Here is a 23,957-nt window from a genome sequence, read left to right as displayed (position 1 = left end):
TCGAAACTGAAAGTAAAATGCGGGCATTTAAAAGTGAAGAAAATCGTGGAAAAGAGGGAAAACTAACGAACTACCCTACAACCTTTCCCCCCGGTGATACCAAAATTTTGTTCTCTTTGTCTCGTTGGGTGGAAACGGTGCTTTATGCGCAAATGCGATATTTCAGTTTTGCGCATAAGTTGGCATCTTTGGATGGAAACATAGCTACGGTCTTTCTGATGGAAACGTGGGTGCAATTTCTGATTTAGGATGCTTGTTTTAAAGTTTAAGTGCACATATTACATCAAAATGTATATTTATATAATAAAAATATGAGTTGTCATGATTTTGGTATTTATTTGCTGTAACAATGAATATTTAATTTTATTTTTTTTCATTAAAATTATTAATAAATGAAGTAAATAACTCAACCCCGTACGTCGCAAGTTTACAACCCTGTAACAATAAGAAACACATATATTTGTGACGGTGTTGAGGTCACTGCTCCTCATAGTTAGGAGAGTAGACCATAAAATGTTGATAAATAATCATTTTCCTTTCATTATTCATTTTTAAAATATTTTCTGCTCATCCTTGGACAACATGTATATATATTTGATTGCCTCTGACCTAATTTACATTTATTCAGCATGTAAATTTCTATGCACTTTTGTTATTGTGGTCAGCAGGGTGGGAACTTTTTTTTTAGCAGGGTGGGAACATGACTATTATTTTGGTATAGCGATGACGTCGTAAGTCGGCGCCGAGCTCCTGGATCTTATGTGATTTGTCTGAAGAAAGGTTAGTATCTTAAACATTTAAGCTGTTTAAATCTTTTTTTTTTTTCTAAGCGATGAAAAATGATTGTTTATTATTGAATGTAACACTGCAATCCTTCTTCTAACATAAGTTAAAGTTTTATGTGAATAAACCGCATCCAAACATGAGTAACAGAAAAGGTGCGTATCATTTGGCTTTCTGTAGCGTGAATCAGTTTGTTATAAATACGAATTAGGTAAATGGCAAATAGTGTTTAGAGAAACGGAGCTTTTCAAAAGTCCGAATGAACTGAACCATTTGCTTCACAAAATGATTCACTGATGCGAAGCGCTCGAGTCATAGCGCGCTAACGACACCTGTTGGTCAAAATATGACAAGTTTTACAAACAAACTATTTCATTAAGGTGTAATCCATTGAATATAATCTACAAATTATTAAATACCAAATAGAAATCATAAATGCATATTAAATATCTGCATAATTTATGTTCCTTTTGAATGTGTAGTAGTTTTTTTTAATGTCTAATCAAAGACCACTGATTATCACCCTGTTTGACATCTTTGCCAGTGCACTGACTAACGAACTAGGGAGCAGACTGAGACACACACATAGATTTAGTTTTGATTTATTTTTCTTTCTGTTCATCATTCTCATCTTAAACATGACAATATGTTCAAACTCACAGAAAAACTCCTGGTGAAGCAACTGAGATCCATGTGACATGCAGTTATAAAGATGGCGTTTATTAAAGAGGAGAGTGAAGACATGAGGATTGAAGAAACATTTGGAGTGAAACATGAAGATGCAGAGGAACTAACAGGTTAGTTTCCATTCTCTGAGCTTAAGTCAGTTCACCATTTGACATGGAGTAGGTAGCTTCCTGGACAGACATGTTGAGATCACATGATCAAGCAAATACTAATGTTGTCTTCAAGTGCAGCTGAGTAGCCCCTACTTCCAAGTTTGGCATTTGTTATTATGAGAACAGAGTTATGCAGTTGACACAGCAGTAGGCTTATGTTTTACTTATGTTTTACTTATTTTTTCCTTTTGTAAGCTATTTGAAATATTCCCAGTAATTAAACTGTAAGTAAATGCATTTTGCACCTTAATGTTAATTAATCTAGAACGGGCGATGGGCAAATTAGCTTTAAAAAACGTATTAACTATGCGTAAATTCAGTCTTTTTTTACTTAATTACCACATATGGGTGTTATGGGATAAAATATTTGTATATGACTGACTTTATTTAACGTGAATTAAAAAAAAAAAAAAAAAAAAATGCGAGTTACTACTTATAACACTTTAAAATCATCTGAGAGTCGGCACCCACTGCCTTGTGGTTAGTGCGACGACATATAGCGCAACTGTGCTCACAGTGACCAGAGTTCGAATCCCGCCTAGAGGTGCTTTGCCGTTCTTGCTTCCCTCTCTCCTCCCAGTAATTTCCTGTCAGCATTCCTCTTTAATCTCACAATAAAGGTATAAAAAGCCCATAAATATAACTGCCTCTGATTGGCCATTGCATTCATAAGCTCAAAAAAAAATCATGAGTGATTGGTTATAATAAGTGTTGCCAAGTTTGTGGTTTTCTTGTGGAATTGGGCTACTTTAACACTGTTGCCGCAGGTTGTTTTTCATGTCTGCGAATATACCAGGGGAACCCTGACAAAAAAACATGTATTTTACACTTCACACCACGAGTGGGGGACCCCCTCCCCCCTCCTCAAAACGCGATTGGGCTAGTTTTGAGAAGCAATTGGGTGGATTTTGTTGTGAAAACCTGGCAACCCTGTTAATAATGTGCAGCACTGTAAAAATGCATCTGTCTCTGGCTTAGTGCCAGCCAACATAGGCAGCTTTGAATTTAATACACTCTGTTAACGTAGAGAAGTGTGAAGTTTTGTCAGGTTGCAAGAAAATATAAAGTACCATTATCATAACAGTAAAAACTAATATCAATTTCCTTTAGGGGAAGCAAATACAAGGAAAAAAGAAGAGGACCTAATATTGAGTCATGTGGCACTCCATAGTTGTATTTTATAAGATGTCTTTTCATTCACTCTGGATCGGTACGGTTCAGCTCGGTTTGCATTTCCACTGTAGTTTAGTACCACTTTGGAGTGGGCGTCGATCCTTCGCTGGATGTACTGATTTAAATCTAGGGATTTTAAATCTGGTGTCTTGTCTCAAGATCAACAGTACCGTGCCATACCATGCAGAGGAAAAGCGCCATTACACAAACAAAGTGGTAGTGGTCAGATGTATACGTCTTAAATCAGGGGTGTCCAGTCTTCTCTTGGAAGGCCAATGTCCTGCAGAGTTTAGATCCTACCCTAATTAAACACCTAAACCTGCTAATCAAGTTCTTAAGGTGAACTAGAAACTTCCAGGAAAGTGTTTCGTAGCAGATTGCTGGACATTGGCTCTAGGACAGGTTTGATATACGGGTTGGATTTGATGCCTTATGCTGGTTTTAATGCTTTAATGCTTTTGTTTTACTATAGACCTGATGGCACTGAAAGAGGAGAGTCTGAAAGAAGAACTGAATGAAATGGAAGAGATAAATCAGGACAAGAAATGTCTTCACTTCAAAAGAGGAGAAAAATCCTCAAAGACTGAAAAGGCTTCCTCACAAATAAGAGGCCAGAAGACAGACTCAAACAGTTTATTCCACTGCTGTCAGTGTGGTAAAAATTTCTCTCATAAGCAAAACCTTGAAGTCCACCAGAGAATTCACACGGGAGAGAGGCCTTTCAGCTGCCAACAGTGTGGAAAAAGTTTCACTCAAAAACAAAACCTTAAAGCCCACATAAGAGTTCACACTGGAGAGAAGCCTTACACCTGCAAATTGTGCGGACAAAGTTTTACGCTTAAAGGAAACCTTAATGCTCACATGAGAATTCACACTGGAGAGACCCCTTACACCTGCAAAGTGTGTGAGAAGAGCTTCTCACGAAAAGAAAGTCTTATGACTCACATGAACATTCACACAGGAGAGAAGCCATTCATATGTGGTCAGTGTGGAAAGAGATTTAAATGTAAAGAAACCCTTAATCAACACATGAGGATTCACTCAAAAGAGGACTGTTTCATATGTCATCAGTGTGGAAAAAATTTCATGCATAAAAGAAGCCTCAACACTCATATCAGACTTCATACTGGAGAGAAACCTTTCATCTGTCCTCAGTGTGGGAAGAGCTTCTCACAAAAAGGAAACCTTCAGACTCACTTAAGTATTCACACTAGAGAGAAGCCCTTCAAGTGTCTTCAGTGCGATAATAGTTTCACATATCAAAGAGACCTGAAACGTCATTTGCAAACTCATTCTGTAGAGAAATTGTGAGCAATTTCAAAAAACACTCTGGAGGAAGCCAATTTAATTGTGGGAAGGGTAATAAAAACTGGAACCAGAAAAGATGTATCTGTGTGAAATCAAGGCTATGTTTACTTATCAGATGAATGTGGGCCAAATGTGACTGTCCAGCTTCATGATCACTTTTATTTGCATCCTTCACGTTTTAAACTCCCTCTAATTGCTACATTTCACATATTGATACCTCAGAATCAAACTATTTAATCAAACTTATGTCTTGCTGTGAAATGCCACAATGTAAAAGTAATTCTAAATAAAGGACACAAACCGTACATAAATAATTAACACTGGCAAATGTGTTGCTACTGTTGGGGGTCATGTGGTGACATCTGGGAGCTGGTTCCAGCTGCTATTCTGGCTAAACATGCTAGCAGTCTCACCACTCATCTTGTTTCTAGCTTACTTTCATGTGTATGATTACACCAGCATGATTAAAATGTTCAGCATGTCAGGTGATCAACTTCTAAAATCAAATCTGCTTCCATCCTTTAGCTTTTGTTGAACCACATAATGTTAATGTTTCAGACATTTGTTAGATTGGGCTGATATCAATCCCGATTCCTCAGTTCCTCTGTTATTTCATTCTGCCCACTACCCAAAAATGTTAGACATGCTGCTGACCAAAAATGTGACATTGAATCTCCACACCAGGAATATAGGACATAGTCTCTTTGGTCTCCTGTCAGTTAACGTTTCCTTTGTCAGAGTGAGTGATTGTGTTTGATGCCCATATAAACACCACAGACCCTCACAAACTCCTCCAAAACATGACAACATGCATGCTTTGGCATGCACCTATTATAAAACACCAGTGAGACAATGGTTTGCTTCATGCAGTTTTTAGATTGGAGGATACTGACTGGCTAAATTTTGTCAAATCTCGAGTATGTTCATGTCTTTTTAGCTAATTTGCTACACTGATCCACCTCGTTTGACCAATTTCTTCATCAACCTAGAGCTGAACTTGAGACATGTGGACAGACAGGTACATGTAGGAAAAGCATAAATGATTTTATATATCATATTGTGTTATATACAGTTGAGGTCAAAAGTTTACATACACCTTGCATAATCTGCAAAATGTTAATTATTTTACCAAAACAAAAGGGATCATACAAAATGCATGTTATTTTATGTTTAGTACTGACCTGAATAAGATATTTCACACAACAGATGTTTCCATATAATCCACAAGTGAAAATAATAGGTATAGTTAATACTGTGGTGTTACCTGAATTATCCACAGCTGTATTTGTTTGTTTAGTGATAGTTGTTCACGAGTCATGAGTGTTTGTCCTGAACAGTTAAACTGCCCGCTGTTCTTCAGAAAAATCCTTCAGGCCCCACAAATTATTTTTGTTTGTTTGTTTTTTTGTTAACATTTTTGTGTATTTGAGCCCTTTCCAACAATGACTGTATGATTTTGAGATTCATCTTTTCACACTGAGGACAACTGAGGGACTCATATGCAAGTATTACCGTATTAACTAATGTTGTCCACCAGATAGAGGCACAAGACAACAAATTCATTTAGATTGCATAGTTTAAAATCTGTTTAAATGGTTCAATATATTAACTATACACAAAGTTCATTATAGTTTAATAAAGGCTAAAACAATCTAAGTCTAATCAGTTTCCAAAGAAATTTGTTGTATCCAAAATACCTTATTAAAATACCTTTACCCTATTTTTAACCTTATATATATATATATATATATATCCTAAATTCAGAAAACATTTGTCAGGTTGTCAGACATGACTGCATATATTGCAGTCCAGTCAAAATGATGGAACAATAACATCTGTCCATTGTAATACAGTACGTAAAATAATAATTCCATAGTAAAGCACTTAATTATTTGTATTACATTTGAAAAGAGACATGGCCATTGTAACATAACTGTATCCTCTACACAAGGCAGTTGTGCTTGGATGGATTTCTGCAGGTTTTATAAGGGTAAATTTAAGACTTTTTAAAGACCTTTTTAAGACCAACTAGAGAAAATTTAAGGGAAAAAAAAAAATAAAAAAAAAAAAAATCAAAGGGAAAACAATATAGAAATATGCTCTTTAAGTATGTAGAATGTAGAATGTTTATTAGCAAAACGAATAAGAAAGCTTGGAAGCATGGCGTATACCTTGATGTAATATGTGACCCTGGACCACAAAACCAGTCTTAAGTAGCATGGCTATATTTGTAGCAATAGCCAAAAATACATTGTATGGGTCAAAATTATTGATTTTTCTTTTATGCCAAAAATCATTAGGAAATTAAGATCATGTTTCATGCAGATATTTTGTAAAATTCCTACTGTAAATATAGCAAAACTTAATTTTTGATTAGTAATATGCATTAGTAAGAGCTTCATTTGGACAACTTTAAAGGTGATTTTCTCTATATTTTGATTTTTTTTGCACCCTCAGATTCCATATATTCAAATAGTTGTATCACAGCCAAATATTGTTCTATCCTAACAAACCACACATCAGTGGAAAACTTATTTATTCAGCTTTCAGATTATGTATAAAGCTCAATATTGAAAAAAATACCCTTATGACTGGTTTTGTGGTCCAGGGTCACATATATATTAAAACACAAAACAAAAAAAAGAAAAATACACAGTTTAAATAAATAAAAATCAGAAGTGCTTTCGTCAAAATAGACCAACACATTCTCTAGCTTCAAAATTATGTTGACATTTGTGGAGAAGTATTAGCATTGTTTAGGTCCCATCTATCCAACTGCTGCCACTATGCTTACGCAGATGAAGAGGAAAAATATAGTTATTATAATAAAGGTTTAATGTTAACTGTTCTCTCAGTAAAATTAAACACACACACACATCAAATTAAACCAGTATGACATTTTTTTTTTCAAAATATCATTAATTTCTGTAAAGGTTGGTATTCTAAATGAGGATCAAATGAATTCAGCTTTGAGAATGGAAAACCAACCTGTTTGTTCCTCAGTATCTTCTTGTTTCCCTCTAAATGTTTCTTTAATCCTAATGTCTTCACTGTCCTCTATAATAAATGTCATCCTTAGAACAGTATGTCTCGTGGATCTTAGTTGCTTCACAAGGAGTTTTTCGGTGCATTTATGATAAGAACAACTAACAGAAAGAATAATAAAATGCAAATTAAATATCTGTGTGCATCTCAGTCAGCTCCCTAGTTGAGTAGTTAGTGAACTGGCAAGAATGTCAGTCAGGGGTTTCCCAAAGCAACTATTGTCTCAATTCTGTCATTAGTGACCATAGTTAGCCAAGGATGCTTTTGGGAAACACCCCACAGTTATTGGTCTTAAATTGTCTGATTAGCCAAAAACACTAAAAACTAGCACTAAAGATGAATAAAAGAAGACATATTATATAACAGCTGCATATTTAATTTTTTTTTTTTCAAATTTTATTTCTTTTTATTATGTAGATCACGTTTGCTTTTTGTTTATAGGGTGACAAGTTGGTTTGTTCTCGTTGCATTTAAACTGTTTTAACCAGCAGATGTCATCAGTGTGCAGTAATTCAAGCGCTTTACAGACATCCCACCTTGTAAAAACTCACTTCAGGGAGTAACATTCACTAACTGCATTACCTGAGTTGGTTGTTTCAATACATTGGCATTTTAACCCTCGAAACTGTGAATCATTTTGCAAACCTCACACGGAGGTTCCAATAGCGCCGTTCCCCTTCAATCGTTCTTTACGACGTTACGTCAGTACTGACTTTTTTGGGGTCTCCCTTGGGAGTCCAATCACCTCCAATCTTAGAAGAAAAAGCCAATGAAATTTGGCAAGTGGAATGTGCATGCCACGCCACACCCCCGTACATACTGGTATATAAGATGGTGGCGTGCAACCACTCATTCAGATTTCTGCTTCAGAGCCTATCACTGTTCCCGAGCACAAAAGAAGAAAAGAAGATTCATGCTGTTTTGCTCTTCAGCTGCAGGAGAAGACCAGATTCCTGCCACTTCTCTTTGCTTTCCAGCGAAAATACTGCCCAGAGTGCACCAAGAGTGCCGCGGTTCTTCCCTGGGCAACCAGCTAAAAGAGCAATTTTCCTCAGCTTAAACGGTCGTCGAGAGCCTTATTATTCGATATGTCTTTCCGACCATGTACTTCTGGATGCGGTAGTTTCCTGACTACTGCTGACGGACATGATCGCTGTCTCACATGCCTGGGCCGTGAGCACGCTGAGACGGCGCTTATGGATGGTTTATGCCCTCATTGTGAGTGTATGTCTATGGCCGCATTAAGGTTACGCATCTCGTTCGTGAGAAGGCTCCCTTCTTTTCCTCCCCGGGCTAGTTCGTCGAGCTCTAGGAGCTTCGCGGCTAATCTGGTTAGGAAGAAGCGTAACCTAACGGTTACAGTCTGGAATGTCCCGACAAGATGCCGAGGGGGGGGGGCCAGTGAGGGTGCCGGCGAACCCAGCGTCTCCTTCGGCGCTCCTGAGGAGGATCGGATGTCTATCGCGGCATCAGAGGAGGGACTTACGCCAGATGAGGCAGAGGAATCCGCAGAGCAGCTCCCCTCAGCGGCGGGGAACTGGTGAACTGGCGGCCATGCTTCTCCAGGCTGCCTCTGCACTGCACGCCATGGCCATCCTGCAGGTCCACCAGGCCCAGGCATTGAAACAGCTGCACGAGGGTAGGCCTCACAGAGGGTTGATGCAGGAGCTGCATATGGCGACCGTCTTCGCCCTCCGGGCGACTAAGGTCACGGCACAGTCCCTCGGTCAGGTGATGGCTACTATGGTACCAGGGACCAGGAACAGAAGGTAAGTGCTGCTCCTTGCAGCTCGACTCTTCTCTGGGGCGCTATGCCTTCCACGCTGAGTCACCTTCCTCTCCCTGGCTGCCCCACCGTCGGTACGTCTCAGGTTGGAAGCGTGGCTATCACTCCCCAACCCGTCACGTTGGTTGATCCGGACGATTCGACACGGCTACGTGATTCAACTCCCGAGGCGCCCGACCAGGTTCAGAGGCATCTTGTTCACATCTGTCCGTTCGGACGCAGATGCCTCTGTCCTGCAGCTGGCTGCGGGAATTAGTCAAGTTAGCTTTTCCCCCAGTGAGCCTCCTTGCACAGACCTTGTGCAAGATCAGGGAGGACGGGAAGCAGGTCTTGTTGGTTGCGCCGTATTGGCCCACCCGGACCTGGTTTGCAGAACTCATGCTCCTCGCAACAGCCCCTCCCTGGAAGATTCCCCTGAGGAAGGTCCTTCTGATGGCCGTGATGGATACTATCACTCAGGCTAGGGCCCCCTCTACGAGGCAGGCCATGCTCTGAGGTGGGATCTATTCGTTGATTGGTGCTCACCGAGAGGACCCACAGAGATGTTCGATCGGAGTGGTGCTTTCCTTTCTTCAAGAAAAGTTGAAGCGGAGGCTGTCCCCCTCCACTTTAAAGGTCTATGTGGCAGCCATTGCCATGTACCATGACACGGTTGATGGTCTGCCTCTGGGAAGGCATTACCTGATTGTCAGGTTCCTGAGAGGTGCGAAGAGGTTAAACCCACCTCGTCTGCACCTCATCCCCTCTTGGGATCTCTCTGTGGTCCTTTTGGGCCTTCGGAGGGATCCCTTTAAGCCGATAGAATCAGTTGAGCTTAAATATCTGTCGCTTAAGACTTTGCTCCTGATCACGCTCACTTCCATTAAGAGGGTGAGGGACCCGTGCCTTGAGTTTGATCCGGCTGATTCTCACGTTATCCTGAGACCCCGGCCCAGTTATGTGCCCAAGGTTCTCAACACTCCATTTCGAGATCAGGTGGTGAACCTGCAAGCGCTGCCCCCGGAGGAGGCAGACCTGGCCTTAGCGTTGTTGTGTCCCGTCCGTGCACTTCGCATCTACGTGGACCGCACCTGGAGCTTTAGACGCTCTGAGCAGCTTTGTCTGCTTTGCTGGACAACAGAAAGGGAATGCTGTCTCCAAACAGAGGTTGACCCATTGGGTGGTTGACGCCATTACCCTTGCTTACTAGTGCCAGTGCTTACCAGTGAGCGCCTCTTTAGCAGACATATGTAGAGTTGCGGGCTGGGTGACACCTAACACCTTCACAAGATTCTACAACCTTCGTGTAGAGCCTGTTTCCTCCTGTGTTTTAAGGTAAAATCAAGGTAATTACGGGAGGGCGGCTCGGTGTCGGCTTGCTGCGCCATTCATTTTGGATCAGTGCGCCTTTCCCAGTCGTTCCCCTTGGTGAACTCTGGGTCCTCCAGTTCGAACTAGACGGAGTAGTTCGCTACTGTGCTGGTAGTGGGTCTCCTTCGTCCCCTCCAGATGTGGCTCAGGTCTATATCTTCCATGATTTGGCTTACATGTTCCCTTAAAAAAAAAAAAAATCTCTTCCACATGGCAACTACTTTTTGTCATTGTGCTCCGCCCCCCAACAGTCTGCTTCAGTCTCTGGCATCCCTGGGGGGCCCCCTTTAGCCGCCTTCCAGGGCGTTGGGCAGCTTACGGATTGGGTCCATTTGTCCTGGCACGCTTGCCTGTCAGCATTTGTCCTCAATTACGTAACGTGGTTCAGGCTTGTGGCGTTTTCCATAGGGACCCCAAGTCCGTCAGTATTGACGTAACGTCGTAGAGAACGACTGAAGGGGAACGTCTCGGTTACAGCTGTAACCCTCGTTCCCTGAAGGAGGGAATAGAGACGTTACGTCCCTCTTGCCACAATCCTGAACTACGCTGGGATGCCGGGTGATTCTCGGCTCCTCAGCAAAAACCTGAATGAGTGGTTGAACGCTGCCATGTACAGGGGTGTGGCGTGGCATGCAAATTCCACTCACCAAATTTCATTGGCTTTTCCTTCTAAGATCGGAGGTGATTGGACTACCAAGGGAGACCCCAAATATGTCAGTATTGACGTAACGTCTCCGTTCCCTCCTTCAGGGAACGAGGGTTACGTTTGTAAACAAGACATTTCTCTTATTACTGCGTGCCAGTGACCGAATTCAAATTTACAACCTTATGACGTCACATCGTCGGATCAAAATAAAAGTCCTGTATGGTGCGTAGAAATGTACGTAAAGAAAATACACATAAACAACAAAACATATGTCACAGATAATCAGAATTTCATTCATAGTGAAATATATAGGTGAAATATATAGGACTATAACCTACTTTAAAAATACAAAAACAAACAAATATGCAACAAACAATAGGTCACATATTTGCGATATGTTGTTGTGCTAAATTATTTGTGACTCTGTGATTGTATATTAAAAAAAAGGGGCTAAACGGAAATATCTGATCATTTTGAGCCCTAAACATACTCAGCCTAGTGTCAAAATGACAAATCAGAAAAAGGGTTCATTTTGATGATGATGATGATGATGATGGTGTAACTATTAAAAAATATACAAGTTGAATATATTGATAATACTGATTGTTGAACTTTTTGCATTAGATACAGCTGTGGAATATGTGGAGGGTTAATGATACCTTTGCACAAGATGAATCAATTGTAAAGTGTAATGGCAGTAGGCAAGAATGACATCCTGCAGTGTTCTCTGTTGCACTAATCTGCATCTGTTGTTTGCTGAATGTACTTTTCATGCCATTAAGCATGTCACGGAGGAGATGTTGTCCATGATGGTCAGTAACTTGGACATTATTCTCCTTTCTGCCTTAAACAAGTTCAGAACTATTTTATAGTTAGTACCACCAATTTTAATCCCATTGCCTCAGCACAGAGGGCACTAGTGATGACAGACTGATTGAACATGCAAAACATTTACAAACATTGAAGAACTTCATTCTTCTCAAGCAGTAGAGTTGTCTCTGACCCTTTCTGTAGATCTCTTTGGTGTTCTCAGTCCAGTCCAGTCTGTCATCAATGTGGATCCCCAGGTACTACCCCACTATCTTCACATCACTGCCATAAATAGAAACAGGTAAGGTTTGATCCTTTATCCCTCTGAAATAAATGACCATCTCCTGCTTTAGTTACATTAATTTTTTAGTGGATCACTCCACATCACTTCACAAACCCATTGACCAGTGCTGTTTATTCCATCTCTTGCCCACTCCCAACACAATCAACCACAGCAGAGTCATCTGAAAACTTCTGTAGGTGGCATGCCATTAAGTTGTAACTGAAGTCTGATGAATGGACACAGGGCAGATACCTGTGTTACACACCACCCACTCAGAGAATTGGGTATGGGATAGGGTTGTATGTGTTTGCTCCACCTACGACCCGTCTCATTTCCTCTGTACATCACTGCATGGTGAGTAAACGAGCCACGTCCTTTATCTAATTTGTTTAATTACAATGATTAATTAAAACATTGCATTTATTATGTTATTAATTATCAAAGGAGATCTGAAGTAGTTTAAAAATAAGATTGCCCTTGTGTAATTTAACTCACTATAGCAGTGATTCCCAACCTGTTACCTGTGTGCTTCTTAGCTTGGGAACTTACATGCTTTGGCAAATTATGGATGCAAAAACAACTTTCATAGGTAGTTCCTAACAATGCTTCAAATGATTGGCAATTAATCAGAACCAGCTGATAATCAGTTAGACTCTTAACTTGCCAATCACGCAAACTGATTTTATTTTTATGACACACAATACATGAGCGTGCTCATACTGAAATTCAAATAGAAGAGGTGTATATATGTTGTGAAGTTGGGAGATGGCACGGGCAGCCCCATGTCCTTCCAGACAGCGAAATTGAGGCCTATAAATCAGCCTGAATCACAGGGAAAAAAATTCTAAATTCCCCCACTACAACCCACACTTCTTCTGGTCAGACAAGAGGCAGAGTCAGATATTTAGTACAGGGGAGCAGTGCCCAGCAGAATTCTTTTTCTAAAGAATAAAGTTGGCATGACATAAGAGATGCAGATGAGGATGCAGTTGTAATCAACGTTGTTCCAAAACATCCACCAGGGCCTCAACTGTTCACAACTGCGACATATTCACCACTTTAGGACCAGCTCTTTTTCACAACTCTGTTGTAGACATGGTCATAAGGAATACAAACAATTTTGCAGCAAAAAGGGCCAAGGCTGGTAAGAAATTTCTTTGTATACCGCTTGCTGTGAGAGACTTTTTTTTGTTATGTTGGTATTGTTATCCATATCAGATTGGTGAACGCAAAGACGATTGGGGACTACTGGGCAAAGAAGGATATTTATAGTTTTCCGTTTCAGTTTGCAATGTCCAGATCACATTCAAGCCATTTCTTGGAATCTTCATTTTTCTAACCTAAAAGAAGATGAAGAGTATTCAAGGAAAAAGGGAACCCCGGACTATGATAAACTGTTCAAAATAAAATCCCTCTATGCTGACATTGTTTCAGCTTGCAAGACTTATTTTTACCCAAAATGGCAGCTGGCAGTGGACGAGCATATGGTTGCTTCAAAGGCTAGAATTGGGCTAAATCAATATAAGATGGACAAGTCCACCAAATGGGGTTATAAATTGTTTGTTCTTGCGGATTCAGTTTGCAGATATACCTGGAACCTTTATGTTTATGAAGGAAAGTCCTCCACAGAAGCAGATAATGGCCTGAGTTATGAATCTGTAATGCAGATTTTGGATTTCACTATTCTTGAAGGGCTATCAGGTGTTTATGGATACATTTTATACCAGCCTGACCCTCTTCTCTGATTTACTGCTCAAGCATACCCTGGCATGTGGCACTATACACTTAAACAGGCAGGGTTTTCCAAGAACCAAAGCCAAAGACCTCAGCAGAAAGGCCAAAAGAGGGGATATTTGTTGGCTCAGGCATGAAAAGGTCCTTTTTGTAAAGTGGATGGATACCAGAGAAGTCACCATGTGTTCCACAATTCATAAAGCATACAATGGTGACACTGTGAACCATCAGATCAAGACTGCTGGGGTATAAAAGATGGTTCCACATTTATTGCCCTTCCGCTTGGCTCTGCCCTAGTTGGCACCACACAGAGTTTTACTGTGGGTGGCCATCCCTACCGTTTCATCAGGGCAAGCCGTTCTGCCAGCTCACCCCTGGTCTCTTTCAATGTCAGCTCCACTTCTCCCTTCACCAAGAAACATAAAACTCCAGAAATCCAGAGATTTTCACAAGTGTTCACAAACAGTGATAGACAAATAGATGTTTACCTATTATGTACCTGTCATATCGTCAGAAGAATGGCATCTACGTTAATATTAGTCCGTTTCATTCTTATTCCGAGGTTACCAAAGCCACCCATATCCAGCCCGTATCCAGTCCAGATGGTGGATCAGCATTTAGAGAGGACCTCTACACCCCTGAATGTCAGCAGATGAGCTCCAGAGACTGATCCCCTGTTAAGACCTTGTCACCTAGACGGCTGTCGGCACAAGACCACAAGAACCAGATGAGTCCTCTGCACAATCTGACTTGTGTTGCAGCTTGGAATTAAACTACAGAATGCTGGTTTTGTCTGGCCAGAGGAGAACTGGCCCCATGACTGAGCCTGGTTTCTCCCAAGGTTTTTTCTCCAGTTCTATCACCGATGGAGTTTTAGTTTCTTGCTGCTGTTACCTCTGGCTTGCTTAGTTTGGGACACTGGCAATATTGTTGACTTGATCACAAAGACATTATTTGAACTGAACTGAGCTGGATGATGAAATCACTGAATCAAAGATAAACTGACTTTAACTAAAAATGTGACTGTTTACTATTGTCCTCTTGACTTATCACTGTTTTCCTGTTTAATTATGCAACCCACAGCTGGAACCAGCTTGTCAATAGATGAGCCCCCAACAACAGATTAATAACTTACTTAACTGTGCATTCTCTCAATAAAGATGAAACAAATAACACAGTGTGATGTTCATTTCATTCAGTTTGTCCTTTTATTTATGATTTTCATTTATATTGTGCCATGTCACAGCAAGATGGAAGTTTATTTATCTAATATTTTGATTCTGATGTATTAATCCATATCAAATATATGTACAGTGCCTCCTGTCAAACAAAATGAATTTAACACAGATATCTACTGATGTCATCTTTAATTGCAGATTCAGTTAAAACTCTTCTCACACAAATAAAAAAATAGTGTTTTGCATCTGCATGACTTTTTGGGTGTAACTGTAAAGGTCATTGCACACTGAATCCGAAATTTTAGTATGCGCTTTTTCGTATTCATCGTTGTAAAAATTCGTCACGCATAGAAACCTTGCACACCAAGTCAGATGCGTATTAATTCATCCGTTGCGAGAAAATTTGCAAAACAATACACAATGGAATCTTCAAGCAGTGAGGATGAGTTTGTTGTCCACTGTCTTCTTAAAAAGAGAAAAAGAAAGGACATATTGGGTCCATCCAATTATAAGGCATAGAGAGGAAGGAGAAAATACTTTTTGTGTGCACCTCCTTATTAAGGAGCTGCGGGATTATCCCAGGCAGTTCAAAGTTTACTTTAGAATGTCAGTAAACTTTGATGCTTTGGAGCCACATATTAAAAAGAAGACCATTAATTTCTGTGAACTCATGTTCTAGGACAAAAGGTCATTGGAGTCCAAAATTTTTGCACGTTAAAACATAAATATGACCTCACATTTACACACTGTCTCAGAAACTTTAATCTGTCATGAAAAATTTGGATTGCATTCAATTTTCTGTGTTTTTGCATTTCGTAGCAAGCATTTTGAGAGGTGTTTTGACAGATCAGAGCCCCATTACAAGCGAACACCAAAATCCAGTATTGCGTCTGACAAGTTCATCCACTTTATCTCGCAGCACAAAGCACTGTAAACGTTCTTGAACAGTGAGTTCACAGGAATTAGTGGTCTTCTTTATAATATGTGGCTCCAGTACTGTTAACAAAGCATCAAAGTTTACTGACATCCTAAAGCAGCGGTCTCAGACTTAATGCCTGGAGGGCCACAGCTCTGCACAAGTTCACTCCAACCCTAATCTAACACACCTGATCCAGCTAATCAAGGTATTCAGGATTACTAGAAACTCCAAGCAGGTGTGAGTTGGAGCCAGTTGGAGCTAAACTCTGCAGTTCCAACCTTCCAGAAATTGAGTTTGAGACCTCTTGTAAACTTTGAATACATTGTGTATTGTTTTGCGATTTTTTTTTTTTTGCAACAGATGAATTAATACACATTGGAGTGTGCAAGGTTTCTGTGTGTGACGAATTTTTAGAATGACAAATATTAAAAAAAGCATACAAAAATTTCAGACTTCAGTGCTCAATGACCTTGTGTGATGACAGAGAAAACTTATTACAGTGATTGCAATTAAACAGACTTTTTTCACAGTGAATGTGCAGGTGATATTTTAAACTGTTTTCTAGCCTTGTCACAATGAAGAACCCTGCATTTTCTTTCCAGAATGAGTTTGCAAATGACGTTTCATGTCTGTGTGAAATGCAAAACTCTTCTCACACTGATGACACTTGAAAGGCTTCTCACCAGTGTGAATTCCATGTGAACCTTAAGGTTTGTATTGTTTGAGAAAGGCTTTCCACAGTGATTGCACATTAAAGGATTCTCTCCAGTGTGGGTTTTTACATGATTCTTAAGGTGTTTACTGTCCGTGAAACTCCTTCCACATTAATGACATAGAAAACTTTAAGCCTGAAGCTCTTCTCACACTTATCAGATGTGAAAGGCTTCTCTCCTGTGTGAATTCTCATATGGGCAATAATTGTTGCTTTATGTGAAAAACTCTTTCCACACTGAGGGCAGGTGTAAGGCTTCTCGTGAGGCTTTTAAGACTTTCTTTTTGAATGAAATTTTTTCCAAACTGAGTACAGGTGAAAGGTTTCTCTCTAGTGTGAATTCTTATGTGAACATTAAGGTTTCCTTTTTCTGTAAAACTCTTTCCACACTGAACGCAGGTAAACTACTGTTTTCTGTCTTTTGAGCACTTTGCTGTGTGAAAGTCTTTTCAGTCTGTAAGCAACTAAAAGATTTTTCTCCAGTTATGAAATCAAGATTTTTATCAAACAGATCTTTCTCTTCCTTTACATCATTCCATTCTTGACTCTCCTCTTTCGGCAGAATCAAGTCTAAGGCAAAAATGGCATAGTTGTTCTTAATGTTTTTTGGGCCAGCACCCAATTATTGAGGTCCTTTTCCTTTTTGTGTTTATTACAGAACTACAGTGCTACCGTCTTGGAGACTTCAGTGCCAACCTTGCTCCAACACACGTCTGTAATTAACCAAGTAACCCTGAAGACCTTGATTAGCTGGTTCAGATGTGTTTGATTGGGGTTGGAGCTGAAATCTGCAGGAAAGGGAATGGAAACCCCAGCTTTACAGCAAACATTTACATAATCTCATTCCTGAACTTGACTCAACTTGACTTGACTAAAATCAATTTAATAGCATCTAGGCTATTACCACCCTGTCTCATCCTTTGGTTTCTCATAATGTTTGTATTATGTCTGCCTTCCATGATGGTCTAGGTTTCCCTCCATCTCCTGGACTCAAATTGCTTATGTTCCACAAGTGCCTTCTACTATCAGAACCTGTGTAATGGGTTACACCCTAAGCTTTTCCATGTTTTACGCACTGTTCTACAGGCCTACAGGTATGTTTGGGCTGTTGGGAAGTTGTTACTAACAATAAATTATAACAATACAAAAATCATATGTGTGAAAAGCATCATCTTTAATAGTGGTCATAATGTTTAACTTCAAGTATTATATGATTAAATCTCAAAAGTCGTCATATCAAACACTATAGTTGTGTGGGGTGAAGATACACTAATTGTGATTTGCTGTGACATCACAACTGAGTAGCTTTTTGGAAACTAAAACTGATTAGTACCTATGAGTAGGATCCATTCTGTGAGGGACCGAGGCATAAAATGATGAGGAGCATGAAAATTACTTTAATAAATAACCAAAAAATGGTTCACACTTGAAAAATCAATGTTCACAAACAATCAAATCAAATAACTAAAAACTAAACTCAGGTTACAAAGACATGTGCCAAATAAAACCTCACTCCACATGCCACACGCCACAACAGGGCATTTTAAACAATTGGACTAGACCATCTTACACACCAGAAAAGGGGGAAAAACGAAACACCAACTACAAAGTAAAACAACAGAACACATAAACTACTTAAATGCCTGAAAAAAAATTAATACAAATTATAATAAACATAAACAAAATACAAATAATGAAATAAAGAATTAAACAAACAGTCCTCAATTAAACCATCTCAGGTTTCCCTGTGATTAATCTGTCCATGTCCATGGGTGCTGGTAGGTGGAACTAAAGATCAACGGAGGCAGCGCGGTGGTCCTTTAAAGGACCGGATCATGCATCAGTAGCTCGAAATCTGTATCTCTTCACGCAGCCCACAGCGTGGTAACTTCAACTAAAAGAAAACTGTATTAACAAAAATAAACAGCTTGCTACACTGAATTGTGTGCACTCCAACTAGTTACATTGCACTGTGAGTTAATAAAGTGTTCCGAAAAGACAAATAACTGAATTTGCGTCTTATTTAAAACAAAGTTCATTAAATCAATATAAAGTAAATCCAAACAACAAGAAGTGTATATGTATGTGTGGATGTGTGTGTGCATGTATTACTGCTCACTGATGTGAGACCATATCATGGGCCATCACACATTTCATGGTCTGAATAAAAATTCAGTAAATTCAGCATGCTTTTAGATCTTGTTCGTCCAATTTTGTAGAGACAAACTCAACAAAACTACTGTACCCCCTCATCCCCAGCTGTTGATTATTTGTTTTTCATGTTGCTGTTACTTTATTGAGTAGCTCATCCAACAACAGAAGTTAGAGATTTACACCAACAATGTGATGCAGCTGCTTATCAACCCTGGTTATGGAGTAAATGAAGACACTATGGAAAATATATTATGATAATATAAATGACCCCTTTAAAAACCAGTGAAGGCATAGTCCTACTGCCAGTTTATGATACGCATGTTTGGGCATGAGGTTGCTGGCTCAAAATTATATAAAATGTTCAGGGTTGGATTTAGTTTGCAATTTGTCTTTGTAAAATTATCTTTGTAAAATCCCACACTGTAAAAAAAAAAAAAAAAATCCATAAAGAAACAGAAAAAGTACTGGCAGCTCATTACCTGGACTTTGTACCGTAATTAAAAAAAACAGACACTTTCTGTTAATTTACAGTCTGCCAACAGTAAAAAAAGACAGGACTTTTTCTGTTTTAATGGTGTATTTATATCTACCGGTGCATCTCAATAAATTAGAATGTCATGGAAAAGTTCATTTATTTCAGTAATTCAACTCAAATTGTGAAACTTGTGTATTAAATAAATTCAGTGCACACAGACAGAAGTAGTTTAAGTCTTTGGTTCTTTTAATGGTGATCATTTTGGCTCACATTTAACAAAAACCCACCAATTCACAATTCAATCCATCTCAACAAGTTAGAATACTTCATAAGACCAATAAAAAAAAACATTTTTAGTGAATTGTTGATTTTCTGGAAAGTATGTTCATTTATTGTATATGTGCTCAATACTTGGTAGGGGCTCCTTTTGCTTTAATTACTGCCTCAATTCGGCGTGGCATGGAGGTGATCAGTCTGTGGCACTGCTGAGGTGGTATGGAAGCCCAGGTTTCTTTGACAGTGGCCTTCAACTCATCTGCATTTTTTGGTCTCTTGTTTCTCATTTTCCTCTTGACAATACCCTATAGATTCTCTTTGGGGTTCAGGTCTGGTGAGTTTGCTGGCCAGTCAAGCACACCAACACCATGGTCATTTAACCAACTTTTGGTGCTTTTGGCAATGTGGGCAAGTGCCAAATATTGCTGGAAAATGAAATCAGCATCTTTAAAAAGCTGGTCAGCAGAAGGAAGCATGAAGTGCTCAAAAATTTCTTGGTAAACGGGTGCAGTGGTTTTCAAAAAACACAGTGGACCAAGACCAGCAGATGACATTGCACCCCAAATCATCACAGACTGTGGAAAGTTGACACTGGACTTCAAGCAACTTGGGCTATGAGCTCCTCCACCCTTCCTCTAGACTCTAGGACCTTGGTTTGCAAATGAAATACAAAACTTGCTCTCATCTGAAAAGAGGACTTTGGACCACTGGGCAACAGTCCATTTCTTCTTCTCCTTAGCCCAGGTAAGATGCCTCTGACATTGTCTGTGGTTCAGGAGTGGCTTAACAAGAGGAAAACGACAACTGTAGCCAAATTCCTTGACACGTCTGTGTGTGGTGGCTCTTGATGCCTTGACCCCAGCCTCAGTCCATTCCTTGTGAAGTTCACCCAAATTCTTGAATCGATTTTGCTTGCCTTTCAAGGCTGCGGTTCTCTCCGTTGATTGTGCATCTTTTTCTTCCAAACCTTCCACTGAACTTTCTGTTAACATGCTTGGATACAGCACTCTGTGAACAGCCAGCTTCTTTGGCAATGAATGTTTGTGGCTTACCCTTCTTGTGAAGGGTGTCAATGATTGTCTTCTGGACAACTGTCAGATCAGCATGATATGTGCAATTCCCATGATTGTGTAGCCTAGTGAACCAAACTGAGAGACTACTTTGAAGTCTCAGGAAACCTTTGCAGGTATTTTGAGTTGATTAGCTGATTGGCATGTCACTGTATTCTAATTTGTTGAGATAGTGAATTAGTGGGTTTTTGTTAAATGTGAGTCAAAATCATCACAATTAAAAGAACCAAAGACTTAAACTTCTTCAGTCTGTGTGCACTGAATTTATTTAATACACGTTTCAAAATTTGAGTTGAATTACTGAAATGAACTTCTCCATGACATTCTAATTTATTGAGACCCACCTGTACACACAATTTTTTTTATCAGAGACGGAAAAATCTGAAGGCTTTTCGTCATTTTTGATAGATTACACTGAGGGTGTTAATTTGAGATTTGTTGGGCTAGCCCTACTAGTGGCCATAAAATGTATAACTTTGAGATGGATGGATTCTAAACTACCTTCTACTTGTATGTGGATTAAAGAAGTGTCATCTTTTATATCTTTGGAAAAAAATGCATTTATTTTGAAAAAGCATCAAGATTTGTTAGTCAAATACTGGGGCAGCTTCCTTTCTTATTTGGGTTTAACAGAACAGAATGCTTTGGTATCATCTAACTTTCGATGTTTTCTTGTTTAATTTTATTTATTTGTGGCACTATGGTTTTGAGGTCTGCAACACATAATAGGGCAGTATATGTGGGGATGACCTATTTATTCTGTATTTTATAGGTTGTGTTTAACTTCACAACCTATAAATAAACCTTCCGCAGTGGTAAAAGACTGTGAGTCACGAGTCTCAGCAACCCTGTCCTTATTGTTTCCTAAAACACATACACACACACACACACACACACACACATGTTTGTTTTTGTGAATTGTGGGGACTTTCCATAGACTTCTATAGATTTTGTACTGACCAAACGATATTGTCTATCCCCTAACCCAACCCTAACCCTAAACCTAGCCCTCACAGAAAACATGTTTGCATCGTTACACTTTCAGATAAACATCATTTACTATTTTTAATCATTTTTTAACATTGTCACAATGTCAAAAATTTCAGGTTTTACTATCATTGTGGGGACATTTGGTCCCCACTATGTAGCAAAAACAAGTACACACACACACACAGACTGAGTTCACACAATTGCCCTAAAACTTTGGACTTTGGACCACTAAAACAAGATTATTTTTCTTACACTACTGGCAGATTTTCAGCAAAATGCACTTAATTTTGCTTTTTCCTCAGGAAACAGGACTAAATAATGTCTTTTGCTTATCTACTAAATGCATCTTGATTTAAGAATATTTCAGTGTTTTGACTAGAAACAAGACAAAAATACTAAGTAAGATAACCCTTTTTGCAGTGCAGCAATCAACAGGACTCAGACTAGTGTCACCTCAAGAGAATCAGTATGTAATCCACGGCTACTTTGTGATTTAAGATACTACTAAATATGTTGTAGAAACTTATAATTTCTGTAAAGCTCCTTTGCAACGGTTTGTATCGTGAAAAGGGATATACAAATAAACTTGAATTTAATTGAATTTGCAACAAAACCATGGTGTTTACATCTTGTTCTTTAAAATTTGAGACTTGACTGGGATTTTAGACTTGCAAACACTGACTTTTTTTAAATGATGTAGTAAAGATTTGCAGTGGTGAAAATGTTTTTATTCAGCTTGTGTTGTATCCATATTGATTTAAAGCAAATTCAAAAGAGATGAGCATCACTATTCACTTCCACAATACATGAACACATCAGTGAAAAAACAAGTGCTTGTTAGTGTACTAAAAGTAAATATGTATTTGTTTGTGTGGTTGGAATATAAGATTTTTACAAATATGATTCACAAAGTGTACAATATTAAATATGTATAACAATAATACAAACCGATACAGATTTATATTCTGGGGCTGTTGAATGCTTGAATCTGATTGGCTGATTAACATTCTAAGGTGTGCAATTATTTTCAGGGATATTAGCATAAAGTACCTGTACAGCACACAGGTCTAACAACAAAAACAACATGAAACATGATTTTCGAAAAGTAAATTTTCATATTTATGGTGAACATGAAAATTTCAACCACTGGGCGGCAGCTATATAAATCAGTCCAGATGAAAAATTATATAAACGGAAGTGGACATCACAGGCAGCCAGCAACAGCAAACTACATTAAAAAAAGATCAGCAAACAACAGCAGGACATACTTAAGGGAAAAACGCATGAAGAAAACACTGTTGGAAACTCAAAAGACCACGAGACTCTTGGGTATCTTCAGCAGAGTTCTTTATTGAGAGTGTGCTGTGTGGTGCAGCAGTCATGCATGTCAATTCCCTAAGAGCTGGACAGACATATCCAAATATAACATCACTGGGCAGTCAGATTTTAAATCATCCATCGGCGTATTCAGAGCCATCCTCAAAAAGTTTCCCAAAGCTGGGAAACACATTGGGGGCGTGAAGGAAATTGAGAGTTGAAAAGCATTAATTCGTTATTTTTAAAAAAAAAACACACACAAAAAGCCCACCAATCACAACAAAGGGATTTTACCAAGGATTCATGATTGCCAATCCATGTGACCCCCTTTTGGCCAGTTAAAATGCCCACCTGATGCCACATCCTTAAACAAGGTACAGTCAGTTGCATGGTTTCAATTATTGGAACACCTTTGAAAGCAATTAACAGTTATGAACCTTGGTAGCCTTTTAATTAATAAGTCCAAAACCTCTCCATGCTTGTTGTATTCTGCTAGTTGAGACCTTCTCAACAATATATGGGTGATTCTATGGGTACTGTGGGTACTTTTATGTTCTTTGGTCATATTTTTAAAAATACATATAATTTTGGACAACTGTTTCTTTTTCAAACTAACAATAAAACCACCTTAACAACTTTTTTACTACCTCTCTGTTATGATTTTTTCATACTTTTCCACCTCCTTATAGGTGTCAAAATCACTGTTTTCTCCTTGTCGCACACCCAGACATTTAAACTTCAATTAACGTGCAGTTTAAAATATGACTTATCTGGTAACTGTTAATGTACCTGACTTAAGCACTAGTAAAACAATTAAAATACATCATAGTATTTAATGTGAGACCACTATCAATATTACTTTTTATACAAAATGTAGCTGTCACACAGTATTGGTGTCATTTCCACCACAACACTTTTTCCACACACAAGTTTGTGTGAAAGATTGTTTATTGGAATTTATTAGAATTTTTCTAATAAATATCTCTACTGTTGCCCTACATTCACATTAATTCATTGTCGATTCCACCACACCCTGTCATTTCCACCACGGCCGTCATTTCCATCACCACACGCATTTTTTAAAAAAATATTTAACAAAATAACAGCTG

General features: G+C 39.0%; 2 protein-coding genes across 3 annotated transcripts in view; both read left to right on the top strand.

Moving 5' to 3' along the window:
* Nucleotides 1-23,957, top strand: part of LOC127164542 (zinc finger protein 160-like) — a 115,800-nt gene that overhangs the window by 51,965 nt on the left and 39,878 nt on the right. The gene's annotated exons all lie outside the window — the stretch shown is intronic.
* Nucleotides 725-4,399, top strand: LOC127164233 (gastrula zinc finger protein XlCGF8.2DB-like). 2 transcript variants are annotated; one of them, XM_051108048.1, is made up of 3 exons: nucleotides 725-780; nucleotides 1,446-1,580; nucleotides 3,268-4,399. In XM_051108048.1, exons 2-3 carry the CDS (start codon nucleotides 1,496-1,498, stop codon nucleotides 4,104-4,106), a joined length of 924 nt encoding a protein of 307 aa, XP_050964005.1. In that variant the 5' UTR covers nucleotides 725-780; nucleotides 1,446-1,495; the 3' UTR covers nucleotides 4,107-4,399. The 2 variants fall into 2 exon arrangements, with proteins under 2 accessions (XP_050964005.1, XP_050964006.1); XM_051108049.1 differs by lacking the exon at nucleotides 725-780 and adding an exon at nucleotides 819-938.

This window comes from Labeo rohita, chromosome 4 (genome assembly GCF_022985175.1).
Source record: "Labeo rohita strain BAU-BD-2019 chromosome 4, IGBB_LRoh.1.0, whole genome shotgun sequence".
Taxonomy (NCBI): domain Eukaryota; kingdom Metazoa; phylum Chordata; class Actinopteri; order Cypriniformes; family Cyprinidae; genus Labeo; species Labeo rohita.
The sequence above is the reverse complement of the archived record's forward strand: the minus strand, read 5'-3'. Positions and strand labels throughout refer to the sequence as shown.